Here is a 26,964-nt window from a genome sequence, read left to right on the forward strand (position 1 = left end):
AAGTGCAAGCTCGTCTGAACAGTAGTGCAATCCAGACGGTCACAAAGGAAACAACACAGAGGTCAACAACCATGGCCGCGCATTTGACTCGACAAATCATCCAGCAGATTGCCAGCAGAGCTCAGTTTACGAGGTGAGTGAATTTTCACAAACGAAGATTCATTTGATACTGCCGGTTTGTGTTTCCTCGTTTTGATGGTTAATGACATTCCGACTAAAATAGCAGCGCAGTAACAGTTCGGTGAAGGACGTTTCGAAGGCAATGTCAAGATATTTGGGGTCTCCAAACTATATATTTGGAACCCACCTTTTCTTTTTTCTTTCGTGCAACATGAGAGAGTAGTTGGGGAAGTGGGTTAGAAAGGAACTGGTATCAGGTCCTGTCCTTGTTTGATTTCTTTGAGGTTTATTTTCAGTTTTTGGTGTCTGACTTGAAGTTGATCAATCGCCGTTGATTAAAAGGCTGGGTGAAGGACACACCCCCTGTACGGCCGCGAACCATCCGGCATGTAAACATAAACAGAGACATGTGTTTACACATGTAGGACCGGAGTGATTTGTGTTAAATTAGAAAAGATAAGAGAGAAAGAAAAGAGATCAATCAGAGAGTATGTTATATGCTCAATACAATAAACTATTTTATAAGAAAATGTTTGTTTAAGGAAAAGGAAAGTTGTTAAAAAAAAGAAAGAAAGAAAAGAAAAAGCAGTCACTGGCATCAGTCAAACATCCACATGATTGAATGATTAATTTTAATAGAATTCAAATGATTTTTTTTTCAGGCACTAAGTAAAAGAAGTTCCCAGGTCTTCATTTCTTACTATCATGAAGTGTTTGTCATGACGGTTTTTCATCTTTCTTTATTGGTTTTATTTGTTAAGTTCAAATGAAGCGATCTGCACTGGTTTAAAGACAAGGTTAAAGACTTGATGTCAAGCAGGTCATGCATGGCCAGACATGTGTTTACACTGGATACAGGCTTCATCTCTGTTCAGAGAGTGATGCTTAGACTTAGAGACTGATAAATGTACAGATAGGAGAGAGAGAGAGAGAGAGAGAGAGAAGGGGGAGGAGGGAGGACGGGAAGGGGGGGGTGGGGTGGGGTTAAACAAGTTGAAAAACATTGTTTCATGAAAAAAAGACTGACTTTTAAAGCCATCAACCCAGAGTCATTATGTTGTGTGTGTGTGTGTGTGTGTGTGTGTGTGTGTGTGTGTGTGTGTGTGTGTGTGTTTTGATATTGGTAGATGTATAACTATATAGGTAGATGTATAACTACTGTATAGAAGTAACTGAGAGCAAGATTGGGTACAATGGCAACAGTAAAGCATGGAAGGATACTCCTGTAAATAAATGGTTAATATACATAGCTGCCTCACTCTCTCTGAATTATGTTAATGAATAAAAAATTATATTCTGCACTGTCTATTCATAAGATTTATTAATTTTTTCTCGTCTTCCAATTTTTGCCTCAAGCTGTCAAGGGCTCCATCAGAAACCAGTAAAACTATAATAGAGAAAAATGCACTCTTACTGCAACGAGAAAACCTCACCCTTTTCTTATTTTAATTGAAAGCTGTCACTATATTATTCTACAACACTCCAGCACCCTTCATTGTGGAATGGTACCAGCAGCAGCCAAGTGTTACCTTCTCTCCATCTACCTCCCTTGTCTGTCTGTCTGTCTGTCTCTGTGTCTCTATGTCTGTGTGTCTCTGTGTCTTTATCTCTGTTTGTTGCCCCCCCCCCCCCTGCCCCCAGTCCCCCTCTCTCTTTCTCTCTCTGTCTCTCTCTCTCTGTCTCTCTCTCTCTCTATATAATATATATATATATATATATATATATATATATATATATATGTGTGTGTGTGTGTGTGTGTATATTGTGTGTGTGTTTTTTGTTTGTTTGTTGTTGTTGGTTTGTTTTTTGTTTTGTGTGTGTGTGTGTGTGTGTGTGTGTGTGTGTGTGTGTGAGAGAGAGAGAGAGATAATTGATCTGTTATCTTTGTATACCGCACATTATGTATACATATATGTGTCTGTCCATTTCTCGACATTTGGTAAGCGTATACTTTGTTGTGAATGTTCATGTTCAGGTATGTATGGTGCTTGCACTCAGAAGGCAAGAAATGGTGAAGCGTAAATGTTCTTTCTGTTGGAATATGTATGTCATTTTGTGTGTGTGTGTGTGTGTGTGTGTGTGTGTGTGTGTGTGTGTGTGTGTGTGTGTGTGTGAATGTTAATCTTCATATTTTGAAAGTGGCATGAGGAATAATGAAATTAGTTGCTCTTTCTATTGAGATGTCATGTAGTAATGTACAGAAGCAAGGGGTTTTTTATATTAAAAAAAAAAAAAATGTGAAATGAATGTTGGTGTATGTCATCACTGTTGTTGCAGTCGAGTGTTGAGTGTAAGCTTGCACACATCAGGGAGCCAGCAGTCAAAGAAAGATGGAAAGCCCCCAAAGAAGATCATCAACCACACCCGGATCCGTGGCATTGACATCCTGAGGAATCCCAAAATGAACAAGGTATTAATTAAGCCACACTAGTCATTGTCCTCAATTTAACCCCTTAACTGCTTTGCGTGTTTAAACTTTTATTAAAAGAGCTCTCACAGCCTTCAGTGGTGCCTGTCTTTGTCAACTCTTTCACCACCAAGTTTCTGTGTGGAACATGCTCCTCAGCGCCAACTATTTTAGATGTAATGCTCTCAGTCACAGGCTTGGGTTCATGTCAAAGCAATACAATGGACTTGTTCACTACAAACTGGATCAGGGCGCTCAGGTTAGTCATTGTTCTGTTGGTGGTGCAGCTATCAAGCTTTGTAACAATGTGAAAATTTGTCTTTTTCAGTTGTTGGCAAGACCTCTTGATGTCGACTAAAGTCGCCTATGATGGTGCACTGTCTGGTCAACTAAAGTTGCTGATGGTAGTGAAAGAATTTCATTATAACCTAAGGAGATATTTCATCAAGCATGTGTGCCTGTTTTAGTAGGTGGAGAACCACTGACTGATGTTGATAGGCTAAGGAAAGATAGTGATTTACTTATAAAAGTTCCTGTGAAATTGTTTTTTCTCCCGAGGATTGAAACAGTCTTCTTCAAAGTGTTAACACCATGATTGTCTGATGTCTCGGACACTAAATTATTTTAAACATTTGAGGAAATTATGAATGATTCCGACAGTGATGAAGAAAACTTGTAGAATGATTAAGAAGATAATGTTGATAATTTTGATGAAGAAGAGACCAAGGCTTATTGCTCCTTTTTTTTTGTATATTTCTATGTTATGAATTTGTTTGTGGAAATATTTACAACAAATTATAAACATAAACGTTGCATCTCCTCCCTGGATGGCTCTTGAAGTCAAACAGGTCATGGCACAATGGTGTTAAGCAGAGCGTAATATGCATGAATTGGGTCTGACGGTGCACAGAGATTTTTGTGCAGCTGCGTAATCTGGTGACAAACATGATAAGTGAATCTAAGAAGCAATACAGTGAGTGCTTCAGTGGTCGAATGATGGGTGAAGCCATTGATATTCTCCTTCCCTCAAACAATTTTTGATGGGTAAGATCGAACAGATCAGAAGAAGCTTTGACCCTGACACACCAAACCTCACTGATACTGTTGAGTTCTCTGGCACATTGTTCACAGAGTTTGAGCCTGTAATGAGGAGTGTGTGACACATGTACTCCAGAACATGCAAAAAAAAAAAAAAAAAGCTTGTGACCTTGATCCTCTCTATGCCCTTGTCCTCTTTGATTGCTTGAATGAGATATATATCACCCATAGGTATGTTATGAAGAAGTTATCATCTGACATTGTACCCCTGTTTTAATGAGAACAATACCTTTCCCTTCAATTCTAAGTTTAAAGTGGCAATTCTAGAGAAGAGGGGGATGTTTTCCTATTCACTACTTCATCCCACTGGACATAAATAGTGTAATCAGATTGATGGATGATTTTGTGTTGTTATTTTTCAGCTGTTATCAGTCAGGTAAATACATTGGTATGTGAAGATAAGTCTTTTTTCAGCTGATCTTTTTTGAAAATTATTGTTATTGATGATGACATGCACTATAGATCTACATACCTGACATTGGTTTTTGTAAGATGGAAAGATCATGCTTAGTTTAAGAGATATAGCAAAAAATAACACCTTGTGTATCATGTGTCATCACATTCTGTGGACAGTGTGTCCAAACAGATTTGTGGGATGAATGAAACAAAATGACTGTTTTCCAGTGATAATGAACAGCAGCTGATGCCTTCATGTTTGTTCCTGTGACAGTACATAAGATGCTGTTTGCATTGTGGCCTGTCTGTCTCCTTAAAAGTCCCGTCAGTCTTCAGACTTTATGTCCTTATAAGACAAGGAAGAATTGCTTGCAAGCATGTAAAAAAAAAAAACCCAACCCCAACACACCACAACATACAAGCACAAAGATAGTATACCCACACTTGTCCCTTCCCACCACACTCACAGACTTGGTGGTGCTTGACCCTCTTCTTCTTCTTTGTTCAGGGGACGGGCTTCACTCTGAGGGAGAGGCAGATCATGGGCGTCCACGGTCTGCTGCCTCCCGTGGTCCGCACGGTGGAGGAACAGATGTTGCGGGTGATGACCAACTTTAGCAAGCGGCAGAGTGACCTGGACCGCTACATCTACCTGATGTCGCTGCAGGACCGCAACGAGCGCCTCTTCTACCGTGTTCTGACGGACCACGTGGAGGAGATGATGCCCATCGTGTACACCCCCACCGTGGGTCTGGCCTGCCAGCAGTATGGTGTCACCTTTCGCAGACCCAGGTGGGTTGTGACGGAGGGTTTGGGGTGGGAGGTAGGGTGAGGGTTGGAGATAAGGGGCATGGGGGGATAGGGGTGGGGTAGTGGCTGCCTTTTGCAGATCCAGGTAACGTTAATGATTTTTTTTTTTTTTTTTTTTTTTTTTTGATTCAGGTGAAGGTCAAGTCCTTTACTGAAGGAGATCATGTTGAAAGAGGATAAAGGAGACAGAAAAAAACCCACACCAACCCCCTCCCCCCATCCCCCTCCAAAAAGCACAACACAAGAAATCGACAACACAAATCAACCAAAAACAGATAACATATATTCTACAACATTCACTTGAAATATTTTTCTTTTTATGGACTTGATAATTGGGTATTGTTACCATGTTGTAATCTTTTTGGGGCTTTGGACATGTGTGTTGCCCACTGGCATTTTTTTGGTTTTGCATTCTGTTATTGTATATGATTTTGTGTATCTTGCATAATTATGTTGTACATGGGTTACTTTTCGTTATCCTCTGTCAAAAAATTGATGGAATGGTCAATGTCAGTGGCATGTCCTTGGTTGATGTGCATGAATATGACTGCACTTGAGCTTACTTTTCATTTCCAAGTTTGTTTTTTAAGATTCTGGTGTGATTGATTGTGATATTGACTGTGTTTTTTCAGCCCTGGTATGGCCCTGCATGGTGAGCTGGGCTGTAACCAACAATGAAAATCAACAGAACAGTTTCACAGTTGAAGTAAAAAAAAAAGGCCTTTGTTTCAGGAACAAATTAGGTGGAGATCCCTATCCATCCACTCTACCTCCTCCCATCCCCCAAAGAAAAAAAAAGTAACAAAAAGCCCCATCCCCTAAAAAAAAAAAAAAAAAAAAAAAAGGAGAGAAGATTTTGTACCACTGTTTTTCTTTTCTATCATTTCCAGTGACTGTGAAGATAATTCATTTCCACTGGTCCTGTGTTTTCAGAGGTTTGTTCATCTCTATCAAGGACACTGGACACATTTATGAAATGATCTGCAACTGGCCCGAGAGAAATGTGAAGGTGAATTGTCTTCCAACAAAACTGTTTTTTTTCTCCAACTGTGTTATCTTATGTGTGTGTGTGTGTTAATATATAATTTTTTTTTTCAATATCTAACTTTGTCTGTTGAAAAAATCTGTAATAAATATCGAAACATATGTCTCCCCTCCCCCATCCCTGCCCTCCAGGATGTCAACTCTCCTTCCAGTACAAAAATTTCTTGGTTTTGTGAATAGATTCTTTTGTGTTATCCATTACCTTGTTTGATCAGTTGGGTTTTGTGTTTCTGTTGTAATGCATTGTTGTTCCTTGTTTGGCTGTTTCTAAGTATTATGCATTTGTGTATGACACAATGAGTGTTTGAAGACCGTTTGATGAGATGTTTTATTATTGATATTGTTATTTTTTGAAATGGTTGTTTTACAACAGGTATCTTATAAACTTGATGAATGATCCAAATTTTATGTGAGGAATGTGTGTGCTCCAGTAGATACAAAAAGACAATACAAAATTCTTTATTTGAGGGGATATTAGAAAAGCATTTATTTTCACAGACAGGACAGGAAACTAGACTGACTTGCACCAATTAGTCAACAGTTAATATATGTGTTGGTACATATATGCATGTTAAAATGTGTAATTAATAATATAATATTTATATATTATTCAATATGTATTTGGGGGGTGGGGGGGGGGGGTGCCATGGCAGAGTCATTCAAGCGTTGGACTTTGATACAGTGTTCACAAGTGATTGGAGTTCAAAGCTCCATTTTGACATGGTGTTGTGTCCTTGGAAAAGGCATTTTACTCCAGTTTTCCTCTTCGTTCCACCCATGAGTGACTGGGTACCAGACTTCAGTCTGGGAAGACTAAAGCAAGGGTAGGGGAGGATTGGGTCCTGCTTTCCTTTGCTCAGCCAGTGAATTTGAATGCATTTCTCCTATGACCATAAATGGCTGTGGGACTTTTAACTTAAACCTTTTTAACTCTTTCACTGCCATAGTCAACTTTAGTTAACATTGAGGGGTCATGTTACATAGACTGTTTATCACATTGGAACAAAGCTTGATTATAGTGGAGAGTGTCTTGCCCAAATGATATCCCCACTCTCTCAGCCAAGAGGGTTTTAGGACAGCTGGTGTTGAGAAGGTTTCCAAAGGCCAACTAGCCTCCAAGGCTACAGCACTAAGAGCCAGTGCAATCTTGCCTCCTAATTTGAGAGTCGTCGTCTTTCACAAAAGACTAAGTTGTAAATGATTTCCCATTGCGTTGGAGAAACCATTGATATGCAGCTTTAACTTTGTTTTTGACCCATCTGTAAGCTTATATCATTCTGTGATATCAGCCCAGATAGTTAGGACAGCAGAATCTTCCTCTGTTGTTCTGTTGGGCATAATTGGACACAAATGACTATCATACATACATACATGTAACAAAGCTCGACAGCTGTAACCACCAGGAAATCTTCTAACCTTCCCATTAGTCTTAGTTATAAGTGAACAAGTCCACAATGTTGTTCTGACATGATCCCAATCGTGTGACTGAGATCGTCAAGTCCAAACTGTTTGGGGGCTGGTGTCAAGTCCAAATTATTTGGGGGCTGGTGGAATGTTTATCTACACAGAAACTTGGCAGTGGGTGAAAGAGTTGATGTGCTGACGTGTGTGTGTGTGTGTGCTGCAGGCCATCGTGGTGACAGACGGGGAGCGGATCCTGGGGCTGGGAGATCTCGGGGTGTACGGGATGGGCATCCCTGTGGGGAAGCTCTCTCTGTACACTGCCCTTGGAGGCATCGACCCCTCTAAGTGCCTGCCGATCTGCCTGGACGTGGGCACCAACAACAAGGTCAGTCTGTGTCAGTAGTGATGGGAGCTGGGCTCACTTAAAAACTGGACTGGACAGAACTGGATTTGTTTGGTGGTTGACTCTGGTTTTGATTTTGAACTTGGTTTGTTACTTTAAGGGTGCATGACTTTGTCTACATTGTAAAGTGGGTGCTCACAGCATCCGTCAAATCACAGACACACAGACAGGCAGAAAATGAGAAGAAATAATCAAAGGTCTGCACTGTTGAACACACACACACACACACACACACACACACACACACACTATATATATATATGTATACATTTTTTGGTTTGTTTGTCTGTTGTTTTTTATTGTTTTTTTGTTATACATTTGTACACACTCATGTCCTGTAATAGACCCCTTCCACCTTTTTCTTTTAATGTTGTTATTTAATTGCACTTTTTAATTTAGAAAAATGACTTACACTAGCAAAGTAATTTTGTAATGACTGAAGAGTAGTTTAGTTGACCCTGTATTATGTTTATGTATGGCTTAAAAACTTTCCTTCTGTCAAAGAAACTTCCTGAAGACCTTGTATCCTGTGTGAGTTTGTGGTATTGAGAACTATTTCTGTCCAAGTGACTTTGTGAAGACCTTATATCATGTGTGAATGTGGTATTGAGTACAGTTTCTGTCCGTATAAATGTGTGAAGACCTTGTTTCATGTGTGCGATATTGAAAACTTTCTGTCCGTGTAACTTTGTGGAGACCTTGTATTATATTAGTGTGTGGTATTGATAACTTTTTCTGTCCAAGTAACTTTGTGAAGACATTATATCATATGTGAGTATGGTATTGTGAGAACTGTGTTTCTGTCCTAGGAGGAATGTGGCAAAATGGTTCAGACACTTATCTGCCAGTACAGTGTCTTTGATGGTCTGGGTTTGAATCCTGGTCAAGCCCTTTCTCCCAAGTTTGACTGGAAAATCTGAGTGTATAGTCATTTGGATGAGATGATAAGCCAAGGTCTCTTGTGCAGCATGCACATAGTGCTCTGAGTTGTTGGCAACATAAGTGTTGTTTTCTGGCAAAAATCTGTTGAAGAAATCTACTCTGATAGGTACACAAATATAATTATATGCATGCACTCAAAGTCTGACGTGTGCTTTGGGTTATGCTGCTGTCAGGCATCTGCCACACAGATGTGGTGTGGCATTATATGGATGGATTTGTCTTAGTGCAGTGATGCCTCCTTGAGAAACTGAAAGTGATTATGTGGTATTGAGAAACTGAATCTGTCCCAGAAACTCGATGACAGTCCTTTGGAATGTGTACATGTGGCATTGAAAACTGTTGTGCTTCTTTCTCAGGCTCTCCATGAGGACCCTCTCTACATTGGCACTCCTGAGAACCGGGTGACCGGGAAGGCGTACGATGACTTTATTGATGAGTTCATGAGAGCTGTGGCCAAGAGGTAAAAACACAGTAGTGCATATTGTTTTGTCAGTTGTGTGGGTTTTTTGTGGTCAAAATTAATTTGTCAGTTCATTAATCTAACCACGTATCTATTTATTTACTTTTGTATCATATTTTACTTCATTTCTTGTTATTTTCCCTGAAGGCCTGACTAAGCACGTTGGGTTACGCTGCTGGTCAGGCGTCTGCCTAGCAGATGTGGTGTAGTGTATAATATGGACTTGTTTGAATGCAGTGACACCTCGCTGAGTAACTGAACTGAGCTGAACTGACTGTCATAATGTTCTGTGGTCTATGTTCTGTGGTCTTTTATGTTTAATTTGAAAAGAAGGAAGAAGAAAGCTCTGATTATCCTCAAACATATCCAAGGTTGTTGACAGTTGTCCTCAGATGTTACTATGGGTCCTGTTTCAGTATGAATTTATTGTCATCAAATGTTACCACGGGTTGTTTTTCAGTAGACATGTTGTTATCCTCAAATGTTACCATGGTTTGTTTTTCAGCATAAGTTGTTGTCCTCATATGTTACTGTGAGTTGTGTTCCAGTAGAAGTTGTTCTACATGGACTGTTTTTCAGTAGACATGTTGTCCCTAAAACATTACCATGAGTTGTGTGTTTCAGTATACATGTTGTCCTCAAACGTTACCATGTGTTGTGTTTAAGTAGGAGTTGTCCCCAAACGTTACCATGTGTTGTGTTTCAGTAGGAGATGTTGGTTTTTGTGTGCTTTCTGGTGTCTCAAAGTCCTTCCCAGCTGTGATACATGTGTGCAGTTTTGAGGCAGGTTTGAAACTACAGTTTCTTGAGGTAGGAACAAAGACATGTGAGTCATATCAAAAAAAAAAAGAACAGTTTGTGCTTACACTCATGTTCACACTCACATTCCTGTCCTCTTTTTTAAATTTTTTTTATAAGCTTTCCGACACAGAACTGGCTACAGACTGTAAGAGATCGGTAAAAAAAGGAAAAAGAAAAGAAAAAAGGGTCAGCCCCATCCAAAAAGCAAAAGTTAAATATGATAAGCTCCAAAAAGCAATGCTTAAAAAGATAGTCAGCTCCCCAAAACAGTGATTCGAAATATGGGCACACCCAAAAAACAGTGATTAGAAAAATGGTCAGGCCCAATAAGCAATGATTAAAAAAAAGGAAAGGAAAAAAAGCTCCAAAAAGTGAGGAAGAAAAATAGTCGGCTCCAAAAATCAGTGATTAAAAATAGTCATCTTAATAAAACAGTGATTAAAAATAGTCAGGCCCAAAACCAGTGATTGAAAATAGTCAGCTCCGAAAAGCAGTGGTGAAAAGTAGTCAGCTCCAAATGCAATGATCAATTAAAATAATGGTTAGCCCCAAAACTCAATGATGAACAAAAGAAAAAAAAAAAAGAAAGAAAAAAAAAGTCATCCCCATTAAGCAGTAATAAAAAAAAAGAGAGAAGGGATTAGCCATTAGTTGCTGAAAATGGTTGATACAAACTGGTTCATTGTCAGTCTGGTCCTGACAGGTACGGCTACAACTGCCTGATTCAGTTTGAGGATTTTGGCAACCACAATGCTTTTCGGCTGCTGGAGAAATACAGGCACCAGTACTGTACCTTCAACGACGACATTCAAGGTAAAGTTACTGCTGTGCTCTCTGTTGTCTTGTGTGTCATACCTTCAGTGACGACATGCAAGGTAAGGTCACTGCTGTGCTCTCTGTTGTCTTGTGTGTCATACCTTCAGTGACGCCATGCAAGGTAAGGTCACTGCTGTGCTCTCTGTTGTCTTCTTTGTCATACCTTCAGTGACGCCATGCAAGGTAAGGTCACTGCTGTGCTCTCTGTTGTCTTCTTTGTCATACCTTCAGTGACGCCATGCAAGGTAAGGTCAGTGCTGTGCTCTCTGTTGTCTTTCTTTGTCATACCTTCAGTGACGACATGCAAGGTAAGGTCACTGCTGTGCTCTCTGTTGTCTTCTTTGTCATACCTTCAGTGACGACATGCAAGGTAAGGTCACTGCTGTGTTTGCTGTTGTCTTGTGTGGCATACCTTCAGTGACGACATGCAAGGTAAGGTCACTGCTGTGCTCTCTGTTGTCTTCTTTGTCATACCTTCAGTGACGCCATTCAAGGTAAGGTTACTGCTGTGTTCGCTGTTGTCTTGTGTGGCATACCTTCAGTGACCACATTCAAGGTAAGGTTACTGCTGTGTTCGCTGTTGTCTTATGTGTCATACCTTCAGTGACAACATGCAAGTCAAGGTTACTGCTGTGCTCGCTGTTGTCTTGTGTGTCATACCTTCAGTGATGACATGCAAGGTAAGGTGACTGCTGTGCTCGCTGTTGTCTTTTGTGTCATACCTTCAGTGACGACATGCAAGGTAAGGTTACTGCTGTGCTCTCTGTTGTCTTGTGTGTCATATCTTCTGTGACGACATGCAAGGTAAGGTTACTGCTTTGCTTGCTGTTGTCTTGTGTTCATACCTTCAGTGACGACATTCAAGGTAACGCTGCTGCTGTCCTGGCTGTTGTCTTATGTGTCATACCTTCGATGATGAAACTCAAGGTAAGGTTACTGCTGTGCACGCTGTTGTCTTGTGTGGCATACCTTCAATGACAACATTCAAGGTAAGGTTACTGCTGTGATCTCTGTTGTTTTGTGTGTCATACCTTCAGTGACGACATGCAAGGTGAAGTTCTGCTGTGCTCTCTGTTGTTTTGTGTGTCATACCTTCAGTGACAACATTCAAGGTAAAGTTACTGCTTGTTCTCCGTTGTCTTGCGTGTCAGACTCTGCAGCTGATAAGATGGCGAGCTGACACAAGGCAGAGTGTGAGACTGAAGAAGAAGAAGATGAAGAGTGCACCTTGCCATGAAAAAAATACCAAAGTGGATGCCAGCAGATCTTCAGGAAAGAAGCCAGTGAATAGTGGCAGAGTTTTGAAAGGGCAGAAAAGCATTTCATTTGTAAGAGCTTTGTGTGTTTCTGAAATTTCTTGAAAAAGATCAGATTGTTCATGATTTTTACATCACCTGTAGGCATGTATGCTCTCTCTCTCTCTCTCTCTCTCTCTCTCTCTGTGTGCTGTAGCTTTGAGTGAGATCTGTAATCACAGTTGGCATGGCTTTTATATATGTATATTTATTTGATATGTTTTGTTATCTGTACAGGCACAGCTGCTGTTGCTGCTGCTGGCGTCTTTGCGTCTCTGCGCATCACAGGCAAGAGACTGGTAGACAATGTGTTTGTCTTCCAAGGGGCTGGAGAGGTCAGTGCCTGGGGTGGGCATGGGGCCATCTGCGTGCATGTATTTGGCTTTTTTTGGTTTAAAAAAAAATATATTAAAAATTTTTTGCTTTATGTGTGTGTGTGTTTGTGGGCTGTAAATTCCTTGTTCACTCAGAAGGCAATTCTTTTTCACTGTTTGTTTCAGACATTAAAGTGATTAGTTGGTAGATTGATTAATCAATCCACATGTGGACGTTTTTTATTTAATGTGCATAATCGTTTTTACCCCACCATATAGCCACCCTTATATCTTGTTAGTGGGCAAGCATGTATGTGTGTGAATGTGTGTGTGTTTGTGTATATGAGTTTGCAGTATGGTTTTGTTCCCTGACAGCAGAAATGACTTTGATATATTTCTGCAATTGACGGCGCAGCCGCAAAGTGGTTAAAGTGATGGACTTTCAGTCTTAGGGTCCCTCTCCCAGGTTTGAATTCCGGTCACTGCACCTCATGGGTAAAGGGTGGAGATTTTTTTCTAATCTCCCAGGTCAGCAGATATGCAGACTTGCTAGTGCCTTAACCCCCTTCATATGTATACACATGCAGAAGATCAAAACGCAGGCTAAAGATCCCGTAATTCATGTCAGTGTTTGATGGGTTATGGAAAGAAGACAATACCTATCATCCACCCCTTCCAAATAAATGGAGTATGACTGCCTACATGGCAGTGGTTAAAAAAAGGGTCAAACACGTAAAGGCCCACTCGTGTATATGAGCGAACGTGGGAGCCGCAACCCACGAGCGGAGAAGAAAAGATGATATTTGTGATTGTTGTTGCAGGCTAACATCGGCATCGCTGAGCTGTTAGCCCTGGCCATGAGGGAACAGGGTCTGTCCAAGGAAGAAGCCTACAGCCGTATCTGGATGGTCGATTCCAAAGGCCTCATTGTCAAGGTAACAGAGCCCGCCAATATCCCTCCTCAACTCCATAATGATAGTAATAATTGTACTGATGCTGGTAATAATTATGATGATGATAATAATAATGATGATGATAATGATGATAATGATGATAATTATTATTAATATGATGATAATGATAGTAGTAGTAGTAGTCGTCGTCGTAGTAATAATGATAATGATAATAGAATTAATAATAATGATGATAATGATGATAATAATAATAATAATAATAGCAATTATTATTATTATTATTATTATTGTTGTTGCTGTTGTTGTTATAATATTGGATACTTATATAGCACTCTGTCCAGAAAACTGCTGCACATGCTTTACAAAACACTTGATATTATGTCTGACACATTACATCAGTGTTACATTTTCACAATAAAATATTCCTTGCAAACTTTACATGCATTAACACAATGCATACATACATACAAAAATACACTTTCAAACATACCATTACATATGTAATACATGCTGCACCCCTCCTAATAAACGCAAATATACATACACAACACACACACACATGCACACACACAGGGTTGGAAGCCATGTTTCAGCATGGTAAAAGGCACATGACTCCAATTTTCCTCATTCCACCTAAGCGTGGATAGGTACCTGACTTCAGTTGTGGAAGGTCAGAAGTGGTGGAAGGAGAGGATTGGGCCTTGTCTTCCTGTGCTGAGCCCTAGATACAGTGAATATGAATTCACTGCTCCAATGATTGTTAAAGGCTATACACACGCACACATTTGCACATTCATGTACACGTACCGCATTTCCAGGAGTGTATACTGATTGGAATGACATGCCACAATAAAACTTATTGCTGAGAAAACCTGAGTTATGGAGAACAAGATAGCTTGGAGAAGAGGAGAAAGTAAGGATTCACACACACAGGACATTTTTGGGTTTTTTTTTTTTTTTTTTTTTGACAGTTACTGCACTGGGCTGCTGCTTTCGCTGTTTGTCCCAGTCATTGGTACAGTTGTGGGGTCTTTTACAGTGAACTGGTGTTATGAATGATATAGGGAAATCGATTAATACCGATATTCTCTGGTGAGGCACAGTAAAGTGTGTGTTATTCCACACGAAGGTTCACATGCAGATAACATCCGTGGAGCCTTGCCGAAGTGCTAAACACCAAACATATACTGTAAAAACTTTGACTGCTAATAGAGTCACGTGACGTCAGATCAGTACTTAGTTCAGTCAGCTGACAGAAAAGTAAAGAAATAAGGCACAGTGAAATAAAGCCTGGCAACCTCCTCTGTTGTCAAGCAGCACTGACTCGGAAGTGGTGCACTGGAGTGTCCTTGATGGAGTGAATGGTACTTCAAGTGTGTGTTTTACCTTGCCTCGTCTTGCCTTGATGATCATTGCTGGTTACCTCACGTTTACATGTGACTTCTTGTTTTCAGTCATGTTGGATTCATATCAAGGTCATGCTGTGGATGTTGTGGGCTGTGCCACAGCATCCAGACACAAGAGAAAAAAAAAAGAGCAGTAATAATCAAGGTGCCATGCTAGAATCAGTTACCATTAGGCATCAAACTTTTGGTCCAGTGATCAGGGTTGGAGGCCATGTTTCAGCTTGGTAAAAGGCACATGACTCCAATTTTCCTCATTCCTCCTAGGCGTGGCTAGGTACCTGACTTCAGTTGTGGAAGGTTAGAAGTGGTGGAAGGAGAGGATTGGGCCATGTCTTCCTGTGCTGAGCCCTAGACACAGTGAATATGAATTCACCGCCCCGATAATCGTAAAAGGCTATGGAACCTATAACTTTAATCTAACTTAATGATCGAGCAAGCAACCAAGCAAGGAAAGAGGCTGGTGAATGAATACTCACTGTGAGTGTGTTTGTGTGCATGTGCACTGCTGTGAGAGCAGGACAGACCGGCAGGAGGGATTTCGGAACACAAGGCGCCTTTCGCCAAGCGTCACAAGCCACTGACCACACTGGAGGAGATCGTAGAGGACATCAAACCCACTGTTCTGATTGGTGGGTTGTCATCTTTTTGGTCATTGCCTTATTGGTGTTATTTTGTGTTACGATATTTGATTGATGTTTTGTTAACAAAAAGCCTAGGATTAGACATGATGTACAATTCTCTTGTTTTTTTCTGTTTGAGATAGTTAGATTGAGTCTGATCAGGTGATGGAAAAGTGTGTGTGTGTGTGTTTGAGATCTTGTGCTGTCTCTTGGAAATAACTTTGTAAAGCTTCATGTCTTTTCTTGACCAGTTTAAACTGTATTTTTGTGTTTGTTTTGTTGTTTTTTGTTGTTATTGTTTTTTTTTAAGCTTGAAAATTATTCATCTTCAGAATAGATAGAGTAAGAAAATTTCTTTTTTCATCATTGTTTTTTCCATAACAGTGAAGTGTACCAGCAAGTCCACCACGGATGTGTCCACTTATTTAAAGTGCATGATGACATACAAGGCTGGGAAATCATAAAGGGAGTAATTTTTTTTTTTATTTGAAAGGAAGACTGCCAAGCTTGTGAAGGAACTTACACAGCTGCTCCTCTGTGGGCCCCCTTTCAGTTTCACTGACGATATTCACCAGACGCATGTTAAAAAAATTTCTTTTCTCTTTCTGTTACCCCATCATCTGCACTGTATCAGTGGTATTACTACCACACTGCCCATTCCAAGTCCCCCATGCGCAGCCATACCCTGGTCCGTTTGTCACAGTCCTTGTGTTGGCATCCCACAGGGAACCATTGATGTCAAGTTGCCAGTAGACCACACACAAGAGGAGACCCTGCACTGCTACAGTCACTTCTGTGGTGTTCAATAGCACCTGCTCTGATTTAATGTACTCAAAACCTCACATACCGAGCCCCCTGCTGACAACAATAATCGTTCAGTCATGGAGCCAGACTGAATAGGCATCCCCTCTCCCCCCAACCCCTAGAAGTGGAGACTGCCACCATATCCCTCCAACAACAGTCCCCCATGAGTCTGCCGACACTGAAGACTTTAACAGAACTCAGTTCAAGCACAGAAGTGGACAGGGATTGAAACTGAGGTGAAACTTGACACCTCTTTCTCAGGTACTGCTGCTTGATCAAGGTGAAACTTCTTTTTCTCAGGTGCTGCCGCATGATCAAGGTGAAACTTGACACCTCTTTCTCAGGTACTGCTGCTTGATCAAGGTGAAACTTCTTTTTCTCAGGTGCTGCCGCATGATCAAGGTGAAACTTGACACCTCTTTCTCAGGTGCTGCCGCATGATCAAGGTGAAACTTCTTTTTCTCAGGTGCGGCTGCATGATCAAGGTGAAACTTGACACCTCTTTCTCAGGTACTGCTGCTTGATCAAGGTGAAACTTCTTTTTCTCAGGTGCGGCTGCATTATCAAGGTGAAACTTAACATCTCTTTCTCAGGTGCTGCTGAATAATGGAGTGATGGAGTGGAGTAATGGCCTAGAGGTTATGCGTTACTTAGGAAGTGAGAGAATCTGAGTGCATTGGTTTGAATCACAGCTCAGCCGCCAGTATTTTCTCCCCCTCCACTAAACCTTGAGTGGTGGTCTGGACGCTAGTCATTTGGATGAGACGATAAACCGATGTCCCTTGTGCAGCATGCACTTAGCACTCGTAAAAGAACCCACGGCAACAAAAGGGTTGTTCCTGGCAAAATTTTGTGGAAAAATCCACTTCGATAAGAAAAATAAAACTACACGCAGGAAAAAATACAAAAAGAAAAGGGTGGCACTGTAGAGTAGTGACACGCTCTCCCTGGGAAGAGCAGCCTTAATTTCACTCAGAGAAATCTGTTGTGATAAAAAGAAATACAAATACAAATAGAAATACAAATGATCAAGGTGACACTTGGCACATGTTTCTCAGGTGCTGCCGCAGTGCCCGGGGCTTTCACAGAGAAAGTGATCAAGGCCATGGGCAAACTGAACGAACGTCCTGTCATCTTCGCTCTCTCCAATCCGACCAGCATGGCCGAGTGCACTGCTGAACAGGCCTACACTCTGACAGAGGTAAGGGATCTTTCTCTCTCTCTCTTGTCTTTATCTGTGATGACTATGGACATACATATTATGATGGAGTGATGGCATACTGGTAGTCTCTTGCCTTTATGTATGATGACTGTAGATATAGGTATTATAATGGAGTGGTGGCCTAGTAGTGATGGGTCTGCAGCGAGAGAATCTGAGGGCATTGGAATAGAATTCCACACTCACCAGTATTTTCTTCCCCTGTACTAGCCCTTTAGTGGTTGAGTGGACTACTGGTTATTCTGAAGAGACGATAAACTGAAGTTCTGTATGTAGCATGCATTTAGACGAGAGCATGTAAAAGAACCCATGGACTACAAAATTTCACACAGAGAAATATGTTGAGACAACGGTTAATACAATACAGCACAACACAACACAGTGTAACACACAGGACAATACAATACAATTCAATACAATACAATACAATACAATACAAATGTAACTTTATCTGTAATACACTGCTGAACAGACATACACTGAAAAAGGTAAGGGATCTCTCACATTACATGTCAATGACTCCACATCAAGATGGGTGGCAAAAATGGCACTTACCATGTTGGGTGTCTGTGACTTGAACCCCCAACATTCTGAATATGAGCTTGGCGCTCAACCAACAGAGCTAACCAGACACCCTGAAACGGACACAGCAGAACAGGAATCATTTCAACAGTTGTATAGTTTCTGGTCATGATACTCTTTTTTTTCAGGGGAGATGTTTGTGTCATTCACACACACGAAACAGTAGGAGAGTAAGATATGAATCATTACTTCTTCGTCTCCTTTTGAGTTCCCTAGGTCATGCGGTCCGTCTGGTCTGCAACGTGAAGTCTGCAGTCCTCTGTAGTGCATTAGGTGATCCCCAGAGCTTCTCGTGGAGTTTCACCATACAGGGCCAGGTTTTCCTCCTCAGTGCACCAAAAGTTGGGCAGAAATAATCATTACAACACCTGTGTATAGTTTATGGTGATGGTACTCTTTTTTTTTTTTCCAGGGGAGATGTGTCTTTGCCAGTGGCAGCCCATTCCCATCATGCACATTGAACGGAAAGACCTTCCATCCTGGACAAGGCAACAACGCTTACATCTTCCCCGGAGTGGCTCTGGGCGTGCTCACATGTGGGGTGAGGCACATTGAGGACAAGGTTTTCCTCCGGGCTGCGCAGGTATTGGAATGTGTGGATTGTGTGTGTTGTCTGTGTGTCTGTGCATGTGTGTGTGTGTGTGTGTATCAAATTTATGTGTGTGTGTGTGTGTCTGTGTCTGTGTGTGTTTGTGTTTATGTGTGTTTGTATGAGTGTGTTTGTATATGTGTGTGTGTGTGTGTCCAAATGTATGTAATCATGTGTGCGTTTTGATCAGTATGCATGTTTGAAGAAAGGTATTTGTTTTCAAGTATATATTGTGCATTACTTCCTTTTAGCACTTTTATCCATTTGTTAGTTTTATTTTTTTATGATTTACACACACACACACACACACACACACGCTCTCTCTCACAGACACACACACACACACACACACATACTCTCTCTTACACACACACACACAATACACACATACACACAACACACACACACACACACACACACTGTACACACATACTGATACTCACATCATTTTCACTCCATTGCGATGCCTCCAGTCTCTGGCAGGCCTGGTGACGGACAAGCACCTGGCGGAGGGGCGGGTGTACCCTCCGCTGTCGGACATTCAGGAGGTGTCGGTGGCCATCGCCACCGACCTGGCGCAGTACGTCTACAAGGAGGGGCTGGCGTCCACCTACCCTGAGCCGCTGGACAAAGAGGAGTTCGTCCGCTCCTTCCTGTACCATACGCAGTACGAGTGCTTCGAGCCCGAGATTTGGGAGTGGCCCTCGCAATGAAGACCCAGCGCCACCCAACACCGAAAACATGGGGAGGGGGGCAGGGGTGGGGGTGGGTGCAGGGATAATGACGGTGACTGTCGTTGTTGTTGGATGGACTTGTAACAGTCATGATCAATGATTTTTTTTTTTTTTTTTTTTTTTTTTTTTTTTTTTTTGTATTTGTTTTGGTTATTATAGACTTTCGTCATTAGACTTTTGTTGTTGTTATTGGTTGTTGTTTTTTTGTGTTTGTTTTGGTTTGTTTTAGTTTCCCTTTGGCTCTGTCATTTTAAAATTCCCTCTCTGCTTGTTCTTTTTATTATTATTTTTTTTTTTAATCTGTTTTAGACTTTGGTGAAAATTCTTTTGTTTTCCTCTTTTTGGATGGATGAATTTCACATTAATTTTGTTGTTGTTTTATTCTTTTGTTAATTGTGTTGATTTTAAGCCACACATATGTCTGTTGTCGGATCGCAGTAGATTAGATGATGATTAACTCCCAGGTATTTTTTGACGGTTGGGTCGTTCAGTCACGGACATTGTGTTTGTATGAGACTGTCTGTCAGGACTATGAGAATGGTGAGGTTGTTCTTTTAACCTGGTTTGGACTGGTGTGTAGAATTGTTACCAGTGACATTCATGTTGTATTAGAATTGTTGCTGGCTTGATAGGAGCTGGCATGATTGACATTGTGAAGGTTTAGTGTTGTTACCCACAAATGAACTTGAACATTGTGTGTGTCTGTGGTACGTAGCAAGCCACACAGGATAATGCTGTCCTTCAGCATTTTTTCCCTTTCTTTTTAGTTTGCGAGAAGTAAGATTAAAGTTTACTGTTTGCATTCTTATCACGTGTGCTTGTTTGTTTTTTTTTGTTTCCGTTTTTATATCAATGTATTTGCTTGAGTGTATATTTTGTAGGCAATTTCTGTGTATACCTTCATGATTGGTTTTATAACTCAACAACTGTTTAAACCTTCAGAGAGTCTTGTTTCCTTTAAATTTTTGTTTTCACTTGTAGTTTTTACAGCAGATACAGCTTTTGGTGTAATAGTTTTTGACTTTTCAAAATCTTTTTTGTTGTTGTTGTTGCTTTGCAACGGTGTTGTTTGTTGTTAGTGTGTGGAATGATGTCAGTTTTGGGGTGTCCTTGTTGAAAGTGACTTTAATGTGATGACGATGTGAGCACTGTGAACATGCACCTGAATGTGGAATTATTTTCTCTTGTTGCTCATCAGTCTGTGGACAAAGGAGGACTTTGGGGGTCAACTGTTTGAACAAAAATGGTTTTCATCACTGTTTGTAGGGAGGGTGTGCAGACCCACTTTCATTTGATTTTCATGGAGGTTCTACAGTTATTAGCCAGAACCATGTGCACATGCACATCTCCATTTCCTTTTTTTTCTTTTGTTTGTTTGTCCAGGTCACCAAAAGGCTAAAATTTTGTCATGGAAATTGCTGTTCTGACAAAAGGATTGTGAACGTTTTCGGTGACTTTTTTTTTTGCAAGTTTACAAGATATATTTGGTTTGATAATTACACCCATTATTTGCTTTAGTTTTCAGTGTAAACTTTGATCGTGTTTCTTGTAATATATCTGTCATTATGTATTGGAACTGATCCGTTTATAAACTCTGCCAAAAAGTTGTCCGAACAAAGGCAGTGCAAACTCAAGAGAAGGCAGTTATGATGGTGGGAAGCGCATGCCGTCATATGACCCACTTCTCGTTCTGTGAGCGATGAAAACCCCACCACGAAAGTGGGCTGCATACCCTTCCTAGTGTCACCGTCATCACTACAAACCCACCACCATCTCCACCACCACCACAACCACAACTACTTCCACCACTACCATCTCTGCAATCGCCATACACAACAACATCATGCCATTGAAGGGAATATTCCTTTTTGGAGGAAATAACTGTTTGTTTGTTTTTTAAATCATTATTTGTCAGACATATCCAAACTGAATATTCTGCAGAGTGGTGTCTGTTACCTACTCTTCTTTCTCTCCCAGCTATAAATATTCTGAGCTTTTGATTCCAGGGGCAGAATAGAATAGAATATTTTATTTTCATAGAATAGAATAATGGGGTAGGTGATGTCAGATTAGTGGAGAATGTATTTTCAAAACAAGATGCTTTCTTTTCCTGCATTTTTTGCTCTCTGTGTGTGTGTGTGTGTGTGTGTGTGTGAGGGTGGGTGTGTTTTTATAAATTTTTACAGATATTTTTATGACATTCGAGGTGGAAAAAAAGAACTGTTTGTTTGAAATACTGTGGTGATTTTTCTTTGACCGTTAGTGTTGTTTTTCAGAACCACACTGGAGACCTATAATGTGTAGGGGTCTCAGTTTATTTTTCCTTGATATTTTTTTTCTTCGTTTTCTTTCCTTGTTTTCAGTTTCTTTCTTTTTTTTTTTTTTAATTGATAAATGCAGCATCAGCGTTAGCCATGAAGACGTCCAGCTAAAAGTTCTTCTGAGTTCAGTATTTTGATATAAAAGTGTAGAATGTACCTGTCATTTTTCTTTATTTACTTTTTATGGCACACTTTGAGCAACTGACTTTTTAAAATTTTATTTTAGGCATTTTGATGGAGAGCAGTAAACAATTTAGACAAATATATGTAAAGACCACCCCATCAGGTGTTCAGGTCATACATGTGTGTATGTGTATCTCTCTTTCTGTCTAATATATATATATATATATTTTTTTTTTCATATATGTATATATATATATATATATATATCTTTTTTCATTAAATCAAACTACTTTTATATTATTTTTTGTAATTTTACTTTATTGTCCTATGTACCCTGACAGCAATTTAAAGATCCTGAATAAGGCTTGACCTGTTTCTGTGTGTGTGAATTGTGACTTTTACTTAGGTGCGTTTTACTTTCTTTGACTACCAGATTTTATTTACTTTTTTTAATTTATTTTTTTTAGGTGCCTTCTCTGTAAGTATCTATTTCCTGTTGTTTATTATGTAGAAAAAAAATGTGCCAGTAAACAATATGTTTTTTGTTGTTGTTTTTTTTTGTGTTTTTTTTGCTGCTTGCCAAGTAGTAAATGTTTGTGACCAGCAGGAATAGCAGTTTCAGTGACGTGTAAGGAACAAACCTTTGACAACTTGGCTTCTCTTTTGACAAGCCTAAGAAGTGTTTGCAATATAAGTGATTCTGTGCTCAGGGTCAAAGAACAAATTGCCGATAACGATCAAATCGATTAGAATCACTGTTATGCCGATATGTTTTCATTTTTCTTGCAGTTCTTTTTAATTTTTGTGTGTGTGTCAGGTAATCTACCTTCCACAGAGGATATTTGTTTTCCCCCCTACTCCCCATTCCCCACCCCCCCACCCCCAACCACACGCATGCACACATGCAAATGCACACATGTAATTGCAACACTGTGATGTTATATGACAAACCATGTATCGGGCAACAAATTTTATAATATCCAAAACAGAAAAATTATCAAGGCGATTAATGATTGTTGTATCCACTCTGGTTATTTTGCTCTTTTTCTTGTTTGTTTTTTTTCCCCCCTTTTTTGTCAATTTGTGCAAATAATGATTGTGATTTGGAGATGCATCAATACATTCATGTTCGTCATGCATTACGTGTAATGAGACAGTCTAAGTGATGCATGCATCACGAAAAGAGCAGACTCGCTTCACTGAGAAAGCCTTGTTAGACCTTATATCCCCCCAACCACTGGTCCACCAGAAGAATGCATCCTGAAGAAGAAAAAATAGATTTTTTTTTTTTTACAGTAACTGTAAAGCACAAAAGCGAGGCTTCAGCCCCCTCCCTCTCCCCCCTTATCCCCCTCCTCAGTAATTGTGAAATACATACATGTGCCATGAATGATGTAGCAGCTGAAGACTGAATGCTTTCATAAACATAGGGGGAAAAGTCGAAACAATGGAGGGAAACGCAGGAAACTCCGTTCTACAATGTTCCGAAGTGTAAGCCAGGTCACACAACTATGTCTTAGTTCTACAATGTTTTGAAGTTTTAGCCTGGTCACATTACTGTGTATTTTTACTTTTACAAACAGATGGGATAGGAGAATAGATGAGAATTCGATGATTTGGGGGGATGGGGATGGATGGTGGGTGTGGGGTTCAGTTTCCTTAAAAATTAAGTCGGGGACCAGGACATGTTATCTTCATTTATTTTTTCACAAACAGTCATGGTTGGAGAGGAGGGATTATGGATTGATTGGTAGTAGGGAGGGGGTGGGGGGTGGTGGTGGTGGTGGTCCCCAAAGTTTCCCAAATTAATCTCCCTTTTGTTCCCCCCCCACCCCACCCCCAGTTCCCCATATAAATTTGGTCACTGGAATGGAAGATTGTTTGCTTACTGTTTGGATTCATGTTCATCTCAGTGTTGTTATTGTTTTTTTTTTGTTTTTTTTTCTTCTTAAATTTGACAAAAATATTCATTGTTATGTGAATGTATTTTTGCTCAATGATTCCATTCATGATATTTTGGAACTTGACAAAACTGTCTGTACCAAAGAAGGCTACATACTTCCAAAAATTCATCCTGTTTCAGGCCAGAGGACACAATTAAACACTCCTTTTTTATAGTAGAAATATGAACACAGAGATCTTAAGGAGTTAATCATTGTTGATTCTCTGCATCACCAGGATGACAGTCTAGAAGAAAATTGTAGCAAAATCATTCACATTGCTTCAAGAATTAGCGCATGTCAGAGGGTGTTAGGCGTCTGATGTGAGAACATTCTGATGTACTTATAGATTGGAAAAAAACAAAACAAACAGCAACCGAAGCACAATACAAATGATCCCCAACAACAGGGAGAAATGGGATACAAGTATTGTGGTGTACAGAGTAGTAGTAGGCAAGCTTCAGGTATACATGATGAAGGAAGTAAACAACAACAAATGTGATTAGGGGGGAGGAGAGACAGAGGGAGAAAGAAAGGAAAGAGGGAAGAAGGTAGTCTGTGAACAGAACGTTTTAACTGTCAGAGATGTGATTCCGTTTTTGAGATTTCATTTCTCCTGTGATGCCATATATGTGTCTGCCTACTACATGAGAAGACACAAAGTCTTGCCAGATGATGATGGTTGCAAACATTATTTATGGGTTCAAAGGTGGCCCATTCAATTTACATTTGGACTGTTCAGTGGTGAATGGTGATAGATAAACTTACACTGGATAAATAGAATGTTTGTATATATTATATTATTGAACTCTATCTCTTTCTGTCTCAATCTCTTTCTCTCTCTCTGTCTTTGTCTCTGTCTCTGTCTCTCTCTCTCTCTCTCCAGGGTAACTGTTGTGTGTTAAAAATTCTAAAGAGTTTTCATTCTGTGTTCATATGGTAAAATGGGGTAGACTAGGGAGTGAATTCACATTTGTGAATTACCATTTTTCAGCTGGATGCTGTTGTACAGTGACTACATAAGATACTCCAAAGCATTGAGATTGAAACAGAGATGTGTTAAGTCAGCCGGGATTGGATGTGTCTGGGTTTGTTTTTTTAATAATGTGATTGGTGTTCCCCAGTGCTTTGTGAGTCTTTTGAAACACATGGAAAAGGAATAATTTGGGGTTCTTATCTCATTATATCTGTGGTTTTTGTGTTGTTGTTTTTTTAAACAAACATAATCATGTATTATGTTGTCTTTGGAATGGAAATAAAAAAATAAATCATGTTGTTCATACATATATGACTTTGAAGATTTTTTAGAGACAGTTTGTGCACTTTGTTCAACATCATTGGGCATTAGGGTTTGAATGGAAATACATCATATATGGAAACCATTTTTTAGTGTCCTGTTTTTTTCTTTTGATTTTTTTAATTTTATTTATCCAATAAAGTCTGATTGATATTACATGGAAGTAGTTGTATTTTCTTTAAGTTTGATTAAAAAAATATTTTTTACTTGTTAAAAACAGAGTGTTGCTCTCTTCAGCAAATGGTTTATTTAACAAAAGGCTGACCAAAGGATCTGTAGCAAAACTACCACTGAGACTTTGGGACCTGTCCTTCTTCTGTTGGAAATTTAGCTCCCATCTTTGATTAAAGCACATTTCCAAGATCTTCCATTCATTTCTGAACAGCAGCAGCAGCAGCAGCAGCAACAACAACAACAACAACAACAACAACAAAAAAGAAACATAAAAATGAAAACAAGATGAAGAAAGTATGAAAGTAAAAGTGAGAAAAAGCAATGCAAAATGAAAATGGTGAAGGAAAGAATAAAACTACCCACGGACACAAGAAATCATTTTGGTTGTGTAAGTTGAAAACAGACTTCCAGCAGATCTTACCTTTCTTCATGTACCATAAGGATGTTTTGAATGAAATGCGACAAGCTTGCTAAAGATGATTGAAGCGAGGAAGGAAGGAAGGCGGTCAGTGATAAGACAAGGGAAGACCGGAGAATGTTGCACCTGACAGTGGGACTGTTGTTATTGACTGACATGATCAACAGTTTGTCACTGTTATTGACTGGCATGATCGACAGTTTGTCACTGTTATTGACTGGCATGATCGACAGTTTGTCACTGTTATTGACTGACATGATCGACAGTTTGTCACTGTTACTGACTGACATGATCGACAGTTTGTCACTGTTATTGACTGACATGATCGACAGTTTGTTACTGTTATTGACTGACATGATCAACAGTTTGTTACTGTTATTGACTGACATGATCGACAGTTTGTCACTGTTATTGACTGACATGATCGACAGTTTGTTACTGTTATTGACTGACATGATCGACAGTTTGTCACTGTTATTGACTGGCATGATCGACAGTTTGTCACTGTTATTGACTGACATGATCGACAGTTTGTCACTGTTATTGACTGGCATGATCGACAGTTTGTCACTGTTATTGACTGGTGTGATCGACAGTTTGTCACTGTTATTGACTGGCATGATCGACAGTTTGTTACTGTTATTGACTGGCATGATCGACAGTTTGTCACTGTTATTGACTGACATGATCGACAGTTTGTCACTGTTATTGACTGACATGATCGACAGTTTGTTACTGACTGACATGATGGTTTGTCATTGTTATCGATCGACATGACAGAATATCACCATTATTGATCAACATGACAGTTTGTCATTTTTATTGTTCAGTATGACAGTTTATCGCTGTTATTGATCAACATAATATGGCAGTTTTATCATTGTTATTGATCAACGTGAGTTTGTTATTGTTTAACTTTACAGTTTGTTATTGATCATACTTCAGTATCTGCAGAGTCACAGAGGAGAAGGCCGAAGGCAACCATCTGCCCTCAAATAACTGTGGTGACCTTGTGCATGGAAAGGCATCGACAAACATGAGCATACACTTGCATCATTACAGATATATTAAAGTTTTGGTCTAAAGCAGGGCTACTTCTTGACCAGAAATCTGTAAAATTCACTTCAAATTATACTTCAGTTGTCAGTGCCCCCAGCTAACAGCGAAGATCAAGTCCAAAAGCGTTCAAAACATTTAAGGCACATTTGTGACACATACCCCACACAAACATTTGCATTGTTGCTGACGATAAAAACTAGTGTTAAAAATCTATCTGCTCCTATCGGTGTGTGTGTGTTGTGGTCAGTTTCCTGCAAGCTGCAGATATAGTGATTCTTGGGATGCTCCTGAACTCGGCTGATCTCACTTAAATTTGATCTTTTTCTCGTGTACAAGCACAAGCTGCATGTGAAACAGAGCATGCTGTGGCACATGAGCAGGTGCATCTTTAAAAAAAAAATTTTTATTTGGTAATTGTTTTGTGTACAAACTGCTTGCCTGATATTTATTAAAA

The 26,964-nt window shown here is 39.9% G+C and overlaps 1 protein-coding gene across 1 annotated transcript; it reads left to right on the forward strand.

Annotated features, from left to right (window-relative positions):
- LOC143298370 (NADP-dependent malic enzyme-like) lies at positions 1-25,015 on the forward strand. The gene is made up of 13 exons (XM_076611272.1): positions 1-133; positions 2,398-2,530; positions 4,530-4,813; positions 5,765-5,840; positions 7,503-7,664; positions 8,981-9,084; positions 10,589-10,698; positions 12,234-12,331; positions 13,132-13,245; positions 15,148-15,259; positions 17,113-17,255; positions 18,268-18,438; positions 18,918-25,015. The coding sequence occupies exons 1-13, from the start codon at positions 72-74 to the stop codon at positions 19,155-19,157; spliced, it is 1,809 nt and encodes a 602-aa protein (XP_076467387.1). The 5' UTR covers positions 1-71; the 3' UTR covers positions 19,158-25,015.
- The last annotated feature ends 1,949 nt before the right edge of the window (positions 25,016-26,964 follow it).

This window comes from Babylonia areolata, chromosome 23 (assembly GCF_041734735.1).
Source record: "Babylonia areolata isolate BAREFJ2019XMU chromosome 23, ASM4173473v1, whole genome shotgun sequence".
NCBI classification, from domain to species: domain Eukaryota; kingdom Metazoa; phylum Mollusca; class Gastropoda; order Neogastropoda; family Buccinidae; genus Babylonia; species Babylonia areolata.

Bases quoted from the DNA above. Each gene is read 5' to 3' on its own strand.
- LOC143298370 (XM_076611272.1), top strand. From the start codon at position 72: ATGGCCGCGCATTTGACTCGACAAATCATCCAGCAGATTGCCAGCAGA. The intron at 4,814-5,764 runs GTGGGTTGTGAC...CTGTGTTTTCAG, and splicing joins GTCACCTTTCGCAGACCCAG to AGGTTTGTTCATCTCTATCA. The intron at 15,260-17,112 runs GTGGGTTGTCAT...CATGTTTCTCAG, and splicing joins CAAACCCACTGTTCTGATTG to GTGCTGCCGCAGTGCCCGGG.